The sequence below is a fragment of the Urocitellus parryii genome, chromosome 4 (assembly GCF_045843805.1).
Source record: "Urocitellus parryii isolate mUroPar1 chromosome 4, mUroPar1.hap1, whole genome shotgun sequence".
Classification (NCBI taxonomy): domain Eukaryota; kingdom Metazoa; phylum Chordata; class Mammalia; order Rodentia; family Sciuridae; genus Urocitellus; species Urocitellus parryii.
The window spans coordinates 206,336,744-206,358,046 of NC_135534.1; the positions used below are offsets into that span (position 1 = coordinate 206,336,744).

General features: G+C 44.0%; 1 protein-coding gene across 4 annotated transcripts in view; it reads left to right on the top strand.

Moving 5' to 3' along the window:
• Abl1 (ABL proto-oncogene 1, non-receptor tyrosine kinase) overlaps positions 1 to 21,303 on the top strand; it is a 125,610-nt gene that overhangs the window by 67,056 nt on the left and 37,251 nt on the right. The window contains exon 1 of one of the 4 annotated variants that reach the window (XM_026386217.2): positions 18,003 to 18,165. The exons of the other annotated variants lie outside the window; for them this stretch is intronic. Within the exon in view, the coding sequence (XP_026242002.2) occupies positions 18,087 to 18,165 (79 nt within the window). The 5' untranslated portion in view covers positions 18,003 to 18,086. Of the gene's footprint in view, positions 1 to 18,002; positions 18,166 to 21,303 lie in introns of those variants that run through there. 4 annotated transcript variants of the gene reach the window in all.

The following is a 21,303-nucleotide window of genomic DNA, read 5'->3' on the forward strand; positions in this document are numbered from 1 at the left end:
CTCTCTCTCTTTAAAAAAAAAAGAAAGAAACCAAGGGCACATTACTATTGAGCTACGTCCCCAGTCTTTTTTTTTTTTGAGACAAGATCATACTAACTTGCCCAGGCTGGTCTCAAACTTATGATCCTCCTGCCTCAGCCTCTGGGATTTCAGGTGTGTGCCATCCCACCTATTTTTCTTAAGTTTCTATAAGTATTATAAGTTTTTATTTGACTTCTGAGCTTATAATCCATTTTGCATTAAATTTTACATATTATACCAATTGTTGATTCAGAGTCATCATTTTGCATGTGGATATCCAATGTCTGAGCACCATTTGTTCAAAAAACTAACCTTTTTCCCATTCAATTGCCTTTGGACCTTTGTGGAAAATCAGCTCAGCTTGTGTATGCATGTATGTGTCACTTGTATGCCCTTAATTGATTTCTAAATTCTGAAAGGAAAATGGTAAAAAGAAAGACTTGCATATTTCTGCTTTACTGTTTGTCTGTTTTGAGTTGCTCTAACAAAATACCACAGATGGGATAATTTATAATGAACAGGAGGTTATTTTGGCTCATGGCTCTGGAATCTAGGAAGTCTAAAACCCAAGACCTGGCCTCTGGTGAGGGCTTCTTGCTATATCACCCCAAGGCAAAAGGGAGAGTGTGCGAGAGAGAGAGAGAGAGAGAGAGAGAGAGAGAGAGAGAGAGAGAGAGAGAGAGAGAGAGAGAGCGCGCGAGATGGAGCTGAGCGCCTGGTGCCCTTTCTCATGCCCTTTCTCATCCGTGAGGGTGGAGCCCTCAGGACTTCAGCGCTTCCCGAGGCCCCGCCTCCCAACACTGTTGCGCCAGGGGTTAAGTTTCTTTTTTTTTTTCTTTTTTTTTTTTTTAAATATTTTTATTTTTTAGTTTTCGGTGGACACAACATCTTTGTACGTGGTGCTGAGGATCGAACCCGGGCCGCACGCATGCCAGGCGAGCGCACTACCGCTTGAGCCACATCCCCAGCCCTACCAGGGGTTAAGTTTCTACCACTACCTTTTGGGGGACACATTCAAGTCGTAGCACTGCTCCTGTCCTAGGAAGCCCTTCCTGACAACCTCGGAGATAAGAGTCATTCCCTTCTATTTCCCCTGAATTGTTTTGGAGATCAGTGAGAAAGTGGAAAGGAGAAGGCTGGACAGAAGCACCGTCTTCTTCTGGCCCCTGACCACACATTTAAGATGGAGTGTTTCCCACCTGCGTCATCTCTGTGCTGCATCGCCCCCCATCAAGACAGCACACCCCTAGGCCAGGAAGCTGGGCTCCTTTGCTTTTGCCGTTTTTATCTCCATTCCCAAGTCTGTGATGAGGAACCAAGGATTTGCACAGTACCCCAGGCAGTGAGTCCAAGAGTGAAGAGAGAGATCCACTTTCCTTTTGTGGGTTTGGGGTTTGTTTGTTTTTTTTTTTCACAGTACTAGGGACAGAACCCAGGGGGTGCTTTACCACCGAGTCATATCCCCAGCCTTTTTTATTTTTTACTTTGTGACAGCCTCTTGCTAAGTTGCCCAGGCTAGCCTCAAACTCGGGATCCTCCTGCCCCAGCCTCCTGAGTTGCTGGCCCCACAGTGCCCAGCTCTGCTTTTCTTTACTCTGCAACTATCTCTGATTCTATCCTAGTGTGTCTCAGCGCTGTCAGAGGAACTCGCCTGAGCCAGGTGCATTTCACATGCAGTTAGGCTGAACACACTCTTAGTACTCACAGAGCGGACTCTCCCATTCCTCCCAGCCAGAAGTCCCTCAGATCCACCAACTGTGCACGTCTCTTGGTCTCTTGGCCACCAAGGTGGTCTCTCGGATGATTGATGATCGGAGGCAGGTAGCTTGAAACAGAGTGGCTGCGGGTTTCGCAGTGACAGCAGAGCAGCTGATGTGGCCAGGAGAGTGCGTGGCCTCCTTGGGTGTTTCTTCCACTGGGGAGAGTGCTCCTGCAGTGGTAGCAGGCCTCAGGGGGTCTCTGAGCCTTGCTTCCCAGAGTGCCTCTCTCCCTCCAGGAGCTGTGCTTCTGTGAGGGCTTATATAGGCTCCCTGCAGTCTGCAGGACCTCACTGTCACCTTGTCGCCAGCTACCTTCTGCTACTTGCAGAAGGGGCAGAAGGATAAGGTGGCAGGTGGGTTGTCTGCTGTCCAAGTTAGCTCATGCTCTCTGGGTGCTTGCTTCTCAGAGTGCTCCTTACAGTGTGATTTCTGTTGTCCAGACATCCTGGACGAGCATGTTATCCTGGGCATGTTGTAGGCACTGGGGGCTCTCAGCTTCTCCCACCCCTCCTGCCCGGTATGACTGTTTTGGTGGGCTTCAGCCACTGCTGCTTTATGGAGATAAGAGTCATTCCCTTCTACTTCCCCGAGTTGTTTTGGAGGTCAAATGAGAAAACGGAAAGGAGGAGGCTGGACAATATTGAGAACTATCCGTGGGTTCATTTTTACAACCCCTTTGTTTATTGTAACCTTATGATTCATGAAATATTTATTGTTAATAATCCCAATATTTAATTGATTGCTTTTCCTTCTCAGCACTTTGTAAGCATAATATTTACTACCTAGAAACTTTCCTGTAACAGCTCTTAAATATTTCTAAATATTTTGATCCCCAGCTAGTTCCTATGACACCTGGTTTCCAGTAGAGATGTAACAGTTGGGACTGTGTGTTCACAGGGTGTGCATATTTGGAATGCTCAAAGGGGCATCCCTCTGTGCCTTTGTGAAGGCTGCAGGTGCCCCCGGAGAGTGTCCACATGCTTCCTGTGAATGAGAGGGGTGATTCATGCATTCCAGCCTCATCTGTGCCAAATGACTGGCTTTCTCAGGCATCATTTGTGTGCATGTGTGAGGGGATCCTGAGGATTGAACCCAGCGTCTCGTATATGCCAGGTAAATGCCCTACACTGACCTGCATCCAGGCCCTTTTTTAAAATCTCATTTTACTTTGAGACAGGGTCTCACTGAGTTGCCGAGGCTGGCCTTAAGTTTGTGGTCCTTCCACCTCAGCCTGGGATTCCAGGAGCTGTGTGCCATGCTGCCCAGCCAGAGGGCTGTGCTGTACCCAGCCCGAGGTTTCTCTCCTCGCTCTGGCTCTGGAGCACCCCGTCCTCACGCAGCCCTCCCTCACACACACTCCACAGTGGGAATCTGTTGGTTGGGTGTTGGGAGCGTCAGGGTTGGTGGGGAGTGGAACATGGCTCTTGTCAGAACATGTCTGAGTACACAAAGCACCAGCAGCACGCACGGCCTGGCCTGGCACTGACTGAGCAGGTGACTTGGAGCGTCTCTACTCCTTTGTGTGACATCATAAAAGGATATCAGAATCATAGTACACATTGCTATTTTCCCTTTTTTATTAGCAGTTTTACTGATATCTAATTTGCATGCCAGAAAATTTACCATTTTAATGTGTAATTCAGTGGTCTCTAGTAAGTGTGTAAAGCGTGCACCTTAACCAAACTCCGCTTTTAGAGCATTTCCATCATCCTCAAAGAATCCCTTCTGCCCCACCACAGTTAGTCCTGCTCCCACCCTCAGCCCCAGGCAATACTGATTTTTTAAATTCATTCTAGTTTGTTATATATGACAGAATGCTATTCAATTCATATTACACATGTAGAGCACAATATTTCATGTGTATGGTTGTACACAAAGTAGAGTCACATCATTCATGTCTTCATACATGTACTCAGGGTAATGATATCCATCTCATTCCACTGTCTTTCCTGCTCCCTTGATCCCTCACTTCCTCTACCTCCCCTTTGCTCTATCTAGAGTTCTCTAATCCTTCCATGCTCCACCCCCCATCCCCACTATGAGTCAGCCTCTTTATATCAGAGAAAACATTTGGCATTTGTTTTTTTGGGATTGGCTAACTTCACTTAGCATTATCTTCTCTCTTTTTTTTTTTTTTTTGTCTTTTTTGGAACTGGGGGTCGAACCCAGGGCTTTGCGAATGCAAGGCAGACGCTTTGCCACTGAGCTACATCCCAGCCCTAGCATTATCTTCTCTAACTTCCATCTATTTAACTGCAAATGCCATGATTTTATTCTCTTTTAATGCTGAATAATATTCCATCGTGTATACATATATATATATACCAAATTTTCTTTATTCATTCATCACTGAAGGGCATCTAGGTTGGTTCCACAGTTTAGCTATTGTGAATTGTGCTGCTATAAACATTGATGTGGCTGCATCCCTATAGTGTGCTGTTTTTAAGTCCTTTGGGTATAGACGGAGGAGTGGGATAGCTGTGTCAAATGGTCGTTCCATTCCCAGTTTTCCAAGGAATTCCATACTGCTTTCTGGATTGGTTGCACCAATCTGCAGTCCCACCAGCAATGTATGAGTGTGGTAACACTAATTTTCTTGCTGTGTGTAGAATTGTCTTCTGTGCATTATTGTGTGAATGGAGTTTTATGCACTATGTAGTCTTTTGTGACTAGTTTTTTTCTCTTTTAGTATGTTTTTGAGGTCTGTCTGTATTGTAGCATATATAGTGCCTCATTTCTTTTTATTGTTGAATATTATCCCATTGTTCAGATGTGCATTTTGTTTATTTATTCACCAGTTGATGGGCATTTGGACTATTTCTAGTTTGGGGCCATTATGAATACTGCTGTGTGAGCGTTTATGTATGTCTTCATGTGGATATGTGTTTTCATTTCTCCTGGTGCGATTCTTAGGAATTGAATTGTGGGTGTTACAGTAAGTTTTATGTTTAACTTTTTAAAAAAATTTTTTTTTAGTTGTAGATGGACACAATACCTTTATGTTATTTTTATGTAGTGCTGAGGATCAAACCCAGTGCCTTCCACATGCAAGGTGAGCAATCTACCACTGAGTACAACCCCAGCCCATGTTTGACTTTTTAAGAAAATGCATATTTCACCCGGGGCAGTGGTATATATGCCAGTAATACCAGTTACTCTGGAGGAGTACCTGGTAGGAGGTACCAGGCAGGAGGTTTACAAGTTCAAGGCCAGCCTGGAAAACTTAGGGAGACCCTGTTTCAAAATTAAAAATAGAAAGAGCTGGGCATGTGGCTAAGTGGTGAAGTACTTCTGGGTTCAATCCCCCAGGAACCACAAAAAGAAAAAAGTGTGTTCTTTCTGAAAGTGACTTCATTCCCACCAGCAAGGCATGAGCCTTCCTATTTCTTTACAGCTTTGACAGCACTGGGTTGTATCTGTTGTTTTTATTACTGCCTTTGGAATAGATATGAAATTGTAGATCTCATTATGACAGTAGTTTCCACTCTTTCTAGGGCCCTGGTTTCCGTTTCTCTCTGTCCTCTCTTTGTCTTTCTCCCTCTTGCTTTCTTTTTAATTGGATAGAAGTCATTTTACTTACACTGTGCTAATCCATAGATAACAAGTCCATTTCCATGGCATGTCATCCTTTTTGGATCCAGTTTAACATCATGAAAACTAAGCACCCACATTTTAACAAACAATAATTATGTAATTACAGTCTGTGTATGTTTAAATGATTGAAAGGGTAATAGCACAGGACAAATGTCATTTGTTATTTATTCATCCCTCTTTTATTGGCACATTATAATTATACATGATGGTGGGATCTAACGTGACATATTTGTACATGCACGTGACAGTGTGGTCAGTCTTGTTCCTCTCCTTTCCCTCCCCTCCTCCCTCCTTGTCCCTTCCTCTTTAGGTTCCATTTCTTGAATGTCCATGCTGAACAAATTTTCATGTGCTATTTAGCCATTTATATTACTTCTTTCATTATATATCAACTCAGATATTTTGCCTATTTTTTAATTGGTCTGTATACTGTCTTGTTGCTACAAGCTCTTCATAGGTACATGAAGAACACACGGAATTTTTTTTTTTTTTTTTTGTGGTGCTGGGGATTGAACCAGAGCCTTGTGCATGCACTCTACCAACTGAGCTATGTCCCCAGCCCAATGAGGAACACTTGGATTTTTATCTTCCTTACACCAATACCAGCTTACAGTGAGTAAGTGGAAGTAGATTGGTAGATGAGTGTTTGTTAGGAGCTAGACACTGCATTTCACAGGGATTATTTAGACCAGTTTCTCATTTTCTTTTCTTTCTTTCTTTTTTTTTTTTTTAATAGTTGGACACAATACCTTTATTTTGTTTATTTATTTTTATGTGGTGCTGAGTATTGGCCTCGCGTGTGCCAGGTGAGTGTTCTCCCGCTGAGCCCCAGCCCAGCCCCGCAGTTTCTCATTTTCTAAAAGTGTCAGGACCATTTCAAAAACTCCAATTAACAATTTTTACTAGAGGTAGAAAATAAACTTGATTTGGAGAATTCTTAGATTCATGTAAATTAGAACTGAGGTTTTTTTAATATATATATTAGTTGTAGATGGACACAATATCTTCATTTTTATTTATTTATTTTTATGTTGTGCTGAGAATTGAACCCAGGGCCTCGCCCCTACAAGGCAAGTGCTCTACCACTGAGCTACGACTCCAGCCCCAGAACTGGTTCTTTTTTTTACTGCTATTACCATAAGGTCTAAATGGTTGTCATAATAGACCCCAAATTCCAGTGATTTGAACAGGGAGGTGCTTGTTTCTCTCTCCTGTGCCAGGCTGTCATTAGCCGTCCCGAGTGGGCTCAGTGGCTCCACAGCTCAGACACCTTCCATCCTATCACTCTTTTAAGACATGACTTCAACCTCTGGATCCATCCATATTGGCCATCCTGGCTATCAGGCCCCTTGTAGGCAGGGGACATGCAAAGAGGAGGGAGCACATGCCCATTCCTTTTATGAACCTGACCAAGAATCATAGACATCACTTCTGTTCACATGCGGATGGCGAGAACCTAGTCCCCTGGTAGTGCCTTGCTGCAAGAGGGGCTGGGGACTGTAGTCTCTGTTCTGGGACAATGTGTGCGTTGAACACCCAAGGGTAAGGCCAGATCTTAGGGCAAGTTCTAGGGGACTCATGGAACAGAAGGAGGTGATAATTAATTGTAGAGCAGAACAAAGTCATCATGTGGCATAATGAGGGCTTTGAGCAGAGGTTTTAAAAAAGCTTGGAGGTAGGAAGACTCAGGCCATTTGCCATTTCGTTGGAGGAAATTGTCAAATCTTGGAGGATTTGGGGATCAAACGTCACAAATTCCTAATTCGGGCCATGGACTTAGGTTGTCTGATTTAGATTGTGGCCATATTGGTAGAGGAACCCAGGGTTTTGGATGAGCAATAAGGCAAGCTAAGGGGGAGTCCGTGGAAGGGACTGGTAGCTCCCGTGCTGGAGAGGTCTGACCCGGGTGGTGGTGGCGATCAGGGCGTCCCCTGCTAGTCTTCCATCAGCGGAGAGTTCCACGGGAGAGTGAGAGAACGTCTTCTCTCCAGTCTGGATGGTAGGGGACTCCTGGGGTCCAGGTGGGCCAGAAGGGGAGGGTCTGGGGCAGAGTACCTCTGGGAGAGCCTGGGAGGGGTCTTCCCTCTCGGAGGAGTGAGGAGGCCGGCATTGCATGCAGGAACAAAATGGCAGAAAATTGGCTCAAACTAGTTTTTATCTCATGGAGAGAGAAAAAACTGGAGGCTTGTTGGAATGGGGAGGGGCAAAAAGAACCCCTAAAACATCCCATTTCCCTGTCAGGGAACTAAATGAAAGCACATGAAAGAGAATACAAAAAGAAAAAAGAAAGGCACACCTTATGGAGCAGCCATGCTTTATGGAGCACTGGAGGGGCACACCTTCAGGAGCAAAATGGTGGCAGGCCACCACGAGGGTCTGACTTTTATATGGCCTTAGCAGGGCCAGGTCATGGGAGGAGTTTAGGGTGGCGCAAGAGGACAGGTAGGTAACCACAGCCTTTATCTCTGGAGAGGTTTCAAGGTATTGACTCGGGAGACAATGAGGGACTCCTACTGCTGCCACCTGCAAGCTGGGGATCCAGGAGAGCTGGTCATAGTGCAGTGGGGAGGCTGAGAGCCCAAGACAGTGGCATGGATTCCAGGGAGTCTCGAGGGCCAGGGGGGTGGATGTCCCCTCTCAGGCAGCCAGGCCGAGGAAGGGAGGTCTGCCCCCACCGCAGCAGGGCCCTCTCGCAGCCCACCCATGCAAATGCTGGCCTCTTCTCAACACACCCTCCCAGACACACCCAGAACTAAGGTTCAAGCTGATATCCAGCCATCGTGCCATCCAGTTGATATACAAAATAAAGCATCACGCTCGGGATCTGTGAATGTAACTTTGAGGTTAAGTCTGCTTTGGGAGTTGCTGTAGGGCGTAGAACTTCTATAGCAGTTGTAGGAAGGGTATCAAATCAGAGGGTGGCTCCTGCCCTGGTGGCTTTGCACCAAAGCTCTGTTTTGTACTTTTCTTCTCAAGGGGACACAGGACCCCCAACCTGGCCCTCCTCCTGCCCTCAGCAAAGACCTCTGGACAGTCTCTCCACAGCCAGCAGTAGGTGGCCCTTCTATCCCCAGTCAGGTCATAGTAGTTCTGGATGGACTTGCAGAATCTGTTGCTTTAATGAAGAAGCAATTGCAGTGCTGTCTGACTTCAGAGATGCCATGGCTTCTCTAGGAGAGCAGGGATTTCTAACAAGTGCAGGGAGGAAATCTGATTCCATGTGTTTTGTGTGTGTGTTTAAAACCCCGACAACAAAACAAATGGGTGCTGGACATTTTGAAGAAGCAAACATGAGCTCTTCTTTAGTGTTTCATTTCTAGGGTTCCAAGCTTTGGTAAATAATTACCAAGAACTTTCCTTTCCCCAGCACAACCACAGGCCACTGAGAAGGTGGGATACCAAGGCATCCAGTACTTCACAGCCCAGCTCAGCTGCCCAGAGATAACTTGGATAAACATGGACTCCTCCGAGCACCTCGAGTCCCTGCTGGGTTTTGCACTGCAGGGAGGGTTAGCCAGCGTTTTCTTTCCTTCCAGCCTTCTGTCTGCCCTCCCCTCCCGCTGCCTTCTTCCCCACCCCCAAAGGTAATGTGATCCCGGCCTGGTCTGTGCGCTCTGCGGATTCTTTTAGTCTTAGAGAAAGGGAAGAAAAAGATTAACTGTTGCTTTACCAATTTCAAAGTTAAGACAACTTCAGAAAGCCAAGCTCAGTGCCCATGTTTGAAAACCAAGAGAGATTGCATGTTAATAACCAGAGTGTGGGCGTTTCCTATTATCCATTGTTTCTTAGTGTGCTCCAGTTCATCTTATTAGAAGTCTTATTGCGAAGATGATAATTGGAAGCCTGTAGGTTTTTCAAACTATTACTGTTTTTGATTGCAACAAAGTCATCATGTAGCTATTTTTTATTTGTTTTATAAAGATCTTAATCTTCACTTATTATCAGATTAGAAACAAACAAAAACGACTTTTGGTGATTTAAAACAACATTATTTGGCACTTATTGCAAAAGTTAAGCATCATAAAGGGACACAGACATATCACAAAACCATTCAAAATCTCTTTAAGTTGAATTCAGCACTTAGAGTTTAATAAGAATATTCCAAACTACTTTTGTTTAATGATATTTTTGCTTATAATTAAACTTAAAGGTACAGTATTGTAAGTGGATTTAATAATTCAGGGTTTGGTGGTTCATTTCTTGACCATCCACAAAATTAAGATTTGAGACCTGTAGTTTATAATTTTTAAATCGTTTTTCAGCCTGGTATCCGTCAATTCTTATTCTAGGTACATGGTAAATGTCATGTATTGTGAATCTGGAGATCTGGATTTTTTTTTAACCAGATTCTCCTCTTAACCTGCTGAGTGCCCTAGTACATACAAATTATTTTATCTTTATGTGTCATAGTGTCAACTGATTAAAAATGATTAAAGGTGGGAGCCCTGTATTTATCTCCATTGTCTCCCTCAGCCCCACTAAATTAGTAACAAAAAGATTTTTTAAAAAGTGAATGTGCATAAGACAAAGGAACCCAAAAGAGACTCAACTGGAGTAGAAAGCTCAGCAGGTTCTGGGAAATGAAAGGCAGTCAGAAGAGTGGGAGAAGAGTTAGTGGCACTGAAGATGCCCAAGGCTAACTTTTTCTGAAAGAGCCCTTGATAAAAAGTGAGCCACTGTGCTCGTAGGGACTGGTGGAAAGTTCGGGCATTAGAGGTATTGGTACCCAAACAGGTGAGCCCAAGAGATCTGTGAAAGTCTGCTCAAGGGACGTTTCCATCCTTCAAGCTGCTCCCTACCCTGTGCATCCAGCTGACCACCTGTCCTCCTCTCCTCCCTGAGACTAGGGAAGTATCTTTTAAGGCTCTAGACACAGGAGCCTCGCCTCCAGCATGGGTCAAGGTGAAGCAATTGGCTGAAAAAAATGCCCTGGGCTAGTGGGGATTTGTTTGTTTTTAGTTCATAGCCTCTCTTCTGGTATCTGCTAGCCAGAGCCCTAACAAAGATAAGATTGAAATATTATTTTCCTTTTTTGGGGAGGGGCAGTACCAGAGATTCAACTCAGGCACTCGACCACTGAGCCCATCCCCAGCCCTATTTTGTATTTTTTATTTAGAGACAGGGTCTCACTGAGTTGCTTAGCACCTCGCTCTTGCTAAGGCTGGCTTTGAACTCGGGATCCTCCTGTCTCAGCCTCCCAAACCGCTGGGATTATAGGCATGTGTCACTGCATCTAGCCTGAAATATTATTTTCTAGGGAGAAAGAAAAAGAAGAATCACCCTATAGAAAAGGCTGATTAAAAATCGAGTTCACCATTTTCATCTCATCAGAGTCTGCCAGGCATCATGCCGCTTTCGTGTTGAGCACTTGCAGTTGTGTTTTTAGTTCTTACTCCTGTACAGTGACTGGATATCCAGACACTAGAGAAGTCTGTAACTGAGAGAGTGCAACAAAACACAGAAAATAGGAAGCCAGTGGAAATAAAGACAGGAAGCAAGAGGTGTTCAAAGCAACTATTTGCTATCCTTGGACAGAGAGATCACAAACACCAAACAGCAGGATACTACTAAAACAACAGCAGTCAGAATGAGTGCTTTACCATTTAAAACATTATAGCCAAAATTTAAATTCAAACAGAAGGGGCTGGGGTTGTGGCTCGGTGGTAGAATGCTTGCCTAGCATGTGTGAGGCACTGGGTTCAATTCTTAGCACCACATATAAATAAGTGAATAAAATAAAGGTTCATCAACATCTAAAAAAAATTTTTTTTAATTCAAACAGAAGGCTTGGAAAATATTCTAGAATAGTCAGAATGCAGAATATAAAGACAAAGACATAGGCAATAAAAGAGAACAAATAAAATCAGAAGCTCAATCCCAGGGCTTTAGTATCCATCTGATAGGAATTACTGAGAGAGAATTCAATAAAAATAATGGTGATTATAGTGATGATAACAATAATATAATAATAAGAAGAAGAATAGTAAGTGGGAGAGAAGTTAGGAGACAGCAAGTGTAAGGAAAAATTCCAGATTTTAGAGATGCGAGTATTTTCTTAAGCTAATGACTTCGGCCCTCCAGAGGTCCAGCATAGTATACGAAAAAGACTCACTGCAAGCAATATTATTGTGAAACATGAGAACACTGAAAATATTACAAGATCCTAAAAAATTCCAAAGAGAAAACATGCCATTTATAAAGGATAAGGAATCTGAATGGGATTGCATTTCTAAACAATAGTACTAGAAACTGTAAAAAAAAAAAAAAAATAGTGGAGAAATGCCTTCAGAATTTTGTCAGGAAAATTATTTTTAACCTAGGGTTCTATACCCAGCCAAACTGTCAAGGCCTAAAGAAAGGTACTTTTGAGACATGTACCCCTTCCCCTACAGGAATTTCTGTAGAATGATGAATTCTAGCAAAATGAGGAAGCAAATCAGTTAGTAAATAGAATTGAGAATATTTGGAAAAATACCAATAGATTTTTGACAGATCTTTGAAGTATTTAAGGGGGAAAATAGTAATATGTACATAGAAAACTAATCAAGTGAAAAATAAAATCAAGGTAATTAGTATCTCCAGGATAAACAAAGTTGTATAACAGACTTTCATAGTAGATTGTTGGCTGAGCAGTGAACGATATTTATATTGTCATAGTAATGCAAACATTGACTGTTGGTTTAACCAGAAATGATTTCAGTTTGGGGAGGTTGGGGATTTTGCCAATACACTGCTTCTATAGTAAGTTAGTAGATGATGTGTAAAGCTAGTGAATCCAGAAACAGCAAGATGTGGATGTTAGTTAGAAATCTAGGGGGCTGTCTCTGAAGGAATAGACATTGGAGTGGGACTGTGGTTTTTATTGCAAGACTTTTACAAGACTATTTTTAGTCTTTTTTTAATAAGACTATTACAAGGCTTTAAGTAGTCTTTAATTTTTAACTACATGTGTGTATATTACTTTGATTTAAAATAAAAATTAGTAAAAATTAATACGGACATACTAATATTAGTTTTCTCCCATCTGAAAAAGAATTGTTTAACAGCTGTGTTTCAACTCAATCATAAAAATACCATCTTACTGTAATGAGATTTTCTAGAAAGTGGGTTTACTCTAAGGCAATTTAGATTTGGCCCCAACTGAGAATTGTAGCTTTGGAAACCCCCAGGGGAGCAGCAGAGTCAGTGTCAGCTGCAGGGCAGTCATCAGTACAGCCTGCGCATTGCATCCTGGGCCTGGAAGAAGCCCCCCCGGGAAAGATGTGGGAGTGTGGGCTGGTGTTTTGCCACAGAGCCCCTATGGCAGACTTCCGCTTTAGGCTGAAAAGGGTGGTGCTCAGTGATATCTGAACTTGGGTAGCCACCCTACTGCGTACCTGGGGTTTCTTTCCCTCCAGAAAACAAATATTTCCTCGTCCCTTGGAAAACCTCCAGACTCTGCTTTCACTCCCTCAGAGTGTGCCTTTTGGAATAATTTTCACTTACACATTTGTTAATTTGAGCTCTGTCCTAGGTGCTTGCGCAGGAACAGACCATCACCTGCTGGGATAGGTGTCTTCCTTTGGGAATAGCAAAACCACAGTTCATTGAGCACTTCTCTTCATGGGACACTTCCATACATTCTTTAGTGTGTGTGTGTGTATGTGTGTGTGGTGCTGGGGATTGAACCAGGACCTTGTGCGTGTGAGGCAAGCACTCTACCAACTGAGCTACATCCCCAGCCCCATACGGTATTTGTTATTTCTAATCTTCAAACCCCAGTGAGATGGCCACACTTAGCATCACTTCCCATGCTGCAGATGGGAAACCAAAGGCTCTGGGCAGGATAAGTTGCTATGGTGGGTGGCAGATCTAGGCTCAGAATGAGGCTTGGGTGATGCCACAGCTCATTCCATCTCCATTGGGATGGCTTGCCCAGGCTAGTCACAGGCCTCTGTGACATGTAACTCAAGACCAACAAATAGTGCTAAAAATTGAAAAATTGTGAGACTTAAAGGGATGCATATGTGTTCTTACACAGAGGCAAAAATGGACATGGTTGTATAATCTTTGAAGCTATTTTGTCCTTTAGTCAGAAACACGCAGGACCCACAGAGTGGGGAACCTAAGGCCTTGCACAGTCAGAGGCAGTGGGCTTTGTTGGCCTGTACATACGAAATCAAATGCGTGTGTCTCAGTACCTGTGCTGTTCTCACCAAGCTACTAGCTGGAGTCAGTGAAACCTGGGGTCATCTGGTCATGGGATCCCAGCCAGGCCTCATCTCAGATTTGCCCATCTCCCTCCCACCCACGCTCCCACCCCAGTCTTACTGTTGAGTGGAGCTTCTGCACCTGAATCCTGCCTCCTTCCTCTGCTGTGCTGGGGGCCCCTGCCCCCCACCTCTTTTTTTAAAGAGAGATGAATTCCAAATTTAAAAAAAAATCAATCTCCTAATCTCTTCAGAGGAAAGTGTGCTTTTGACAACTTGTTCTGAAGTTACCCATTTCTTTTTTTTTTTTTTTTTTTTTTTATTTTTCGGTGGTCACAACATCTTTATTTTTTTTTATTTTTATGTGGTGCTGAGGATTGAACCCAGTGCCCAACGAATGTCAGGTAAGCACGCTACCACTTGAGCCACATCCCCAGCCCCAAAGTTACACATTTCTTACATTCGGAAATTACTTTCAAATGAATAGATTTTAGAAATATCCATTTCTGTTTGCCCTGTTACCAGTGAAAACAAGGAGCATCCCTGCTCTCTTCCAAACCAGTTTTCTACCTCACATACACATATCCATCATCCAGCCAGCTTAAAGCACTCACCCACATCTCTGATGTTGTGGGCTAGGGATCATAGGTGTGCATTTAAGCAGGCAGTTCAGGTGAGTCACAATAGGTTGTACCTGCACCAAACTTTAGAAACACTGATCAGAACACAGGTTTGATGTAACTAAGGATTTTTATTCTTTCTTAATATTCTTAATATGTTTTACAATATTTGTAATTCCCTGATTTTTTTTTTTTTTCAACCAGGATTTTACCCAGGGGCCCTTAACTGAGCTATAGCCCCAGCACCCCACCCCCACCCCTGGTGCTGGGGATTGAGCTCAGGGCCTTGTGCATCAAGGCAAACACTCTATCAACTGAGCTATATCCTCAGGCCCCCAGCCCTTTTTATATTTTATTTTGAGACAGGGTCTTGCTAAGTTGCTCAGGGCCTTCCTAAATTACTGAGGTTGGCTTTGAACTAGCAATGTTCATGCCCCAGCCTCCCAGCCTCTGGGATTATAGGCATGCTCCACCACACCCAGCCACATTATTTTCTCTTAAGACATATTTTCCCAACAGTTATTGATTTTGATTTCATCTTGGATCTGTTCATATTATTCATCTTTCACTTAAGTTGGAAATTTTGTGCAATTCTGTAAAGTTCAACACTTTTCTGCCTTGCTACCTCCTACCCATGTGAACTTCCCCTCTTGTCCCTTTCCCTCAGTTTCCTTACCAGTGAAATGGAATTAAACTATACAAAATTAATAGGCTCGCAGTGAGGGCTTAGGAGCGTCTGGCTCATATTAGGTGCAAATTAAGCTTCTTTTCCAAACAAATAAATTGCAACATCACATCACAAATTAGCTGATAGTCTTTTAATTTCTTCCTTTGTTTTTTCCTTTTCATTCCTTTTCTTTTATCTTTTTAAGTGTGGGGTTGTAGAGAAATTCTTCTTGGACCTTTCTTCCCTTTGCTAAGATGATTGTAATATTCCTTTATTCACTTGTCTACAGTGCTTTTTGGAACTTGCAAGTTAGCTTCAAAAGCAGCAAAAGCGGGATCTGGAAAGAACAGTCCTGGTTTGATTTGGTAGTGTGCAGTTTGGCAGTATCTTCAGTGTTCATTGCCGTTAATTCAGAGTATCTGCCAGATCTGTATGCATAGTTTTATATAGAAATTGTAAAAGATCTGGACACAGTTTATTAGCATTACTCATTTCTAAGAGGATTTAAGAGGATAAGATAATTTTAGACTCAAGAACAGGACATTAGTAATAGTCATTAGCTTTAAAAATAAGCTTATATCCCAGTATAAAGTACAGCACATACAAACAAATATCTGGGACTATGTTAATGGATAGTATTCAAAATATGGTTAGAATTTTATTTTTATTTTTAAAGAGAGAGTGAGAGAGGAGAGAGAGAGAGAGAGAGAATTTTTAATATTTATTTTTTAGTTCTCGGCGGACACAACATCTTTGTTGGTATGTGGTGCTGAGGATTGAACCCGGGCCGCACGCAATGCCAGACGAGCGCGCTACCGCTTGAGCCACATCCCCAGCCCTGGTTAGAATTTTAAAAATATAATTCTTGGCATTAAGCTGCCAAGTAATATAGCCCTTTAGTCTGAAATGCTATATAATGACAGACTTTATCATAGTCTGATCCAAGGCCCTTGAACTTTCCTAAACAACAGATATTGTATTTCTTAGCCTGTTTGTATTGGAGGTGCCCTTCTGAATGTTATTTGGGGCTTACATGTGGAGGTTGAAATGTTCAAAACAACACTAAACTTTTTTTTTTCTTTTTTAAAGAGAGAGTGAGAGAGGAGAGAGAGAGAGAGAGAATTTTTTTAATATTTATTTTTTAGTTCTCGGCGGACACAACATCTTTGTTGGTATGTGGTGCTGAGGATCGAACCCGGGCCGCACGCATGCCAGGCGAGCGCGCTACCGCTTGAGCCACATCCCCAGCCCCAACAACACTAAACTTAATTTGGCAGTTACTACGCTCAGGACAGTGTCTTCCAGCCTCTAGATAGCATCCAGTCACTGCATCTGTCACCCAGTGGCCCTGTAGTCCTGGGTCTTCAGGAGATGGGAACTGTGTCCCAATAGTGCCTTCTTGGGTGCTTCCAAGGCCTCATCTGGTATGAGACACGAGCAGTAGGTCTACGCAGTGCAGTACAAATTCATTTCATACATGGATCAGAATTGGCAGAACCCCTCTGAAAAGTTAATGATGTCCTTCATGAAAACCCCTGTGACAGACACCAGTCTGGTCCAGTCCAGTCTTGAATCTTATGTGAAGATCTTGTTTCTTAGCCATTCCTAGTGTACTTAAGGTATCCAAGTTTTCATCATTACAGGACAGGCTAACAAGTAGCCGGGCTCTCTTAACCAAAACTTTTTCTAGAATCTATAATGACAACCTGAGTTATCTGATCAAAGATATAGATAGCCCAACGCTTTGATCCACTTGAAAGACAGATTCTTGGTGGGAATGGGGCAACCTAATCCATTAGTCAGGCGCCTGATCCTTGGAGCCAGGCAGACTTGGTCCCTTCACTTTTGAGTCCATCTCTGCCTGTTTCCAGCTATGGACAAGGTGCAACCTCCCTCAAATCAATCAATCCCCCCCCCCTTTCCTTTCTTTTCTTTCTCTTTCTTTCCCTCCTCCTCCTCCTCCTTCTTGTTCGTTGTTTTTCACATGAAAAAGCAAGACAATGATTTGATTTTCCTCACAGTTTCATGGTGCAAATGTAGTGCAGTAATGTATATAACATGCTTCTTACATAGGAGCTATAGGGACTGGCACATGGTAAGATCTCAGTGCATGTCAGCTCCTACTGTTTAGGTGCTGTAAGACATGGACTAAATTTTCTGCTGGTTACAATATAGATATCAGACAATATTAAGTAAATGTATTTTCCTGTTGTTATTGAAACTTAGTTGAATTTTATTAAATTGTTGGCTGTGGTTTGGCTCCTGATTGCTTCCCACTGCTCTAGATATCTGCGTTTGTGTCAGTAACACATTGTGATTGTTGCTACTTTGTTACAATATTGCCTATGATCATTCCGAACTAGAGTTATAAAAAATTTGAGCCAGCATAGCAATGAAATGGATTTTAAACATTGGTATCCCCTGGTATCCCCTGGTCCCCCTAAAGAGGCAGGAAAGTTACCTGTTGCAGAAAATGAGGAAAAAAGTGATGCAGGCCCTGCATGGGGAGACTAATTTCCCTTCACTTTAAACCACCTCTGTTTGCAGCTGTCTCCATGCCTGGATGGTTGGTTTGAGCCTTGTGTCCTGTATTTTGTGTGGTTGTCCCGTGGCTTGCAGCTATCCATTCGTTCCAGAGTTGGCCTTAATCATAGTATGCTCCCTGAATGTGCATGACTAGTACTGGTAATTCCAGAGGAATCTGCATTTTCACCAACATCTTGGGACATGGTGTTTGCCCTGGCACTGCGCCCAGTGGAACTCGTCAGAAGGGGGGTAGGTTGAGGACGGCTAATGCCACCGAGGTTTTCGAAGTGGTGCACGGGAGTGCTGCACTGCCCAGGGTGGGCGTCAAGTGCAGGACTGTGCTTCCAGCGTCCAGAAAGAACCTCCAAAGGCCCTGCACGGGCTCCCCTGATGAACAGAAATGAGCCGGGATGGCCCGGGAAAGCCGCGGTGGTTCGGGGCCGGCAGGGGAGAAGTGCCAGCCGCGTCGAGGGCGGGGGCGCGATTAGCAGGCGGTGGCTGTGGCCAGGAGCGGGTTAAGGCTTCGAGGCGCGGGGCGGAGGCCTGCGGGGGCGGGGCGGGCCCGGGCCCTTTGTTAACGGGCGCGTCCGGGCCCAGCGGAGACGCGGCCGCGGCCGTGGGCGGGCGCGCGGGGCGGCGCTAAAGCGGCCTGGCGGGCCAGGGGCCCGGGGCGCGCGCCGAGCCTGGAGCGGGGCGCCTCCGCGGGAAAATGTTGGAGATCTGCTTGAAGCTGGTGGGCTGCAAATCCAAGAAGGGGCTCTCCTCGTCCTCCAGCTGCTACCTAGAAGGTGAGCCCGCCGCGGGCCCAGACCTGGCCGCGCGCTCGCCCCCTCCGCGTTTCTTCCCTTTCTCTGGCCGTCCTGGGCGCTGCCGCGGGGATGCGGGATTCGGCCCCGCAACCTTCCCGCCCCCACCCGGAGGGCCCTGGGCGCGCCAGCTGGGCGGCGCGTCTCCGCGGCCCCACGCGGCAGGCTGCCCCAGGAAGCTTGAGAAAGGCCACTGCACAGGCCCTGACGGCCTTGCGCGCCCACGTCGCGCTTTTCCACTGCTGTGCACAAAGGCAACGCGATCTGCGCTGTACGGCTACAGAATTTTTAGTGACCTTTCTGCCCCCGCACCCCCCCCCCCCAGGCTTTCTACAGACCACCAAGAGGTCGTAGGAATGGCTTTTCAGCGCACATTTTAGGAAGGCGTCTCGAGCGTGTCCGGAGTAGGGCTTGGGGGAGGGGAGGCTCGAGGAGCCGGCGCATTCGCCTTGGCCGACCCACCACCCGCTCCTCTAGCTCCTCTCATTACTGCTTTATGATTTTCCTTCACTGTTGTCTTCAGTTTTCTGCCGTAAGGTGACAACAGAAGAAAAGTGAGTGGAGGCTGATGGTTGTAGCACGAATTTGATGTGCTTTGGGACTCATCGTCCCTGCCCGCTGCCTTCAGCAGAAGGGCCAGTTGTACCTCAGACGGGACAGAACTTGGCTTTCCTGTTGCTTTCATTTAGGACTCAAAATAGGAGTAGGAATGTAAATCTCATTGTTCAACAAGTAGGATTTCTATAAAGGCCTGAAGTTCTAGTGGATTTCCTTTTGGAACTGAAGGAGAAGCAAATGGAGGCCTCGTTAACTTTCTAGTCTATTTTTCTTTTCTTTACAACTCTTGAGCTCAGGACTGCCTTGGCATCACATGTGCCGCTGAAATCATTAATACCACTGATGTAGGTGAAGTCGGTTTGCCTTCTTTCCACAAGTTATGAACATGATTCCCCTTTCCTCTCTGCGATTTCAGAGTTTCAGAGTTCTGTGCCCCAAAAAAGGCCAGTCCAGATGGAGTGAGCTCACAAAATCTAGCATTTGGAAGAAGATGGTTTATTTGTCCCTAAAACTTGGCATCTTAGCAGCCAAAATCATCTTCAGTTCCTACATCACTTATTTTTTCCAAGTTGCTCAAAATTCTGAACACATTGTGGTTTACATCTGTAAGGAGTTAGTGTTAGGCATTATCATCTCCACTTTGCAGATGGATGCCTGAGGCAGAGATGAATGGACTTTTGTAACTGCAGAGCTAGAGGAAAGTTTTAGGTCACAGCTTTGCCTGGCATTGATTTCTTTTCCTGAGGGTAAACTGAGATTTAGTGCATACCTGGCTTGTTTAATTATTTCTTTGGGGGGAAAAAGCCTAAAGTGTCTTATTTCAGCATGCCTTAAAGTGATACTGTCAGTCTCTCCCTCTTTTTTTCTTTTCTTTTTTTTTTTTTTTTTTTTTTTGGTTACTGGGGATTGAACCCAGGGATACTTTACCACTGAGCTACAGCCAACACCCCTTTTTATTTTTTATTGTTTTATTATTTTAATTTTTTTATTTTGAGACAGGGTCCTGCTAAGTTGTGTAGAGCCTCACTGGTCAAGCTGGCCTAGAACTTGTAATCCTCTACCTCAGCCTCCTTAGTAGCTGGGATTATAAGAGTATGCCACAGTGTATGACCTGCTGTCAAATCTTAAAAAAAAAAAAAAAAAGTTTTGGTACGACAGATTGCTCTGGGGATAAGGCCTCATTCAGGAAGGTATCACTGTAGGAATTCTTCCTTCTTGTTGAGTTTCCTTTTATTTTGTTGTTATTTAGAGAAAAGAGATGAAATTATTGTTTTATAGTAGAGAGAATTGAACAAACCTCAGTGATTGTTTCTTAAAGACTGGAAGTACTGTTTGTCTCTTGGGAAGAACAGTTGCCAACATCTGGATAAGTAATCCAAGCTTTCCATTTTTACTGCATTCTAAGTCAATCGATGGATGTTTATTGACACCCACTGTGGGTCTCAGCCATACCAGGTCTGGGGGGGGCACTGAACAAGATCAAGTTTTCCATTGTTCTGGCAAAGAAAGTTGAGCCTTAAATGCAGTTTGATGTTCATGTTACCTGTTCTCAGGCCTGCTGGCCAAAGCAGCAATAGGAAGCATGAAGATAGTTAGCAATTGTTAAATGCTTGTCCAGTGCCAAGAACTGTCTCTGAACTCCAGGTGATCTAATGTACATGTGTCCCATCACAAATCTGTGACATTCCGTTTTACAGATGAAGAAAATGAGGCACTAGAAGGTTGGGCAACATATCTGAGGCCACAAAACTAGTCAGTGACGGTTCTGGGGTTTGAACTCATGTCAGGGATCTTGCTCTTAGCCACTCTGTGTCCTACTCACTGTGACCATTTGACTCATGTGGAATCCACTGTGGATTTTAGAAAAGAATCTTTAGAAATTCTCCAATTAATAATTCCTGAAGTTAGGGCAGTGTTTCTTTCTCTTGTAGAAACCTAATACTAGTAAAATATATCAAGATTAAATTTAAAATACACATATGTGCTTAAGAAATTCTAAACAGGTATCTAATGAAAAATAATTTTCTCTCCTTTCTCATTTCCCTACCCAGAGGCAATCACTAAGATGTTTCTTCTAGAAAACTGTGTATCTTTTAGAAATAGCTTATACATACATAGGCTTTTATATAACATTTGATCTCCAACTTTGTGAAAAAGCATGTTATGGCAGTATCTATTCACCATGAACACATTGAGCTTCAGAATCTTTGGGGTCCACTTTCAACATTACTTTCTGGTTATTCCTCCCCCTGGAGATGTGAAAGACAGAATGAACGCTAGCCTTTTGAATTCGTTGTTTTCCATTTTACCTTATTTGCTCTTGTGCTTGTATTTACGTATGTTGTGCGTGCCTGTTGTACATGGACATGATAGTTCTGACCTGAGGGTCTGTGAGTGAACTCTTCCTGAACTTTAAAAACACGGCCTTGCAGCGGCTGCCGCCAGCGCGCTTGTGGTGCCAGCCCTGCAGCCACACTTTTAGAACTTGGGCTTCGCTCTCTAAATATGCTCCTGAGGTCATCACATAGTTCCCTTGTTTAGTAACAGAGAAACTCTGAAGCC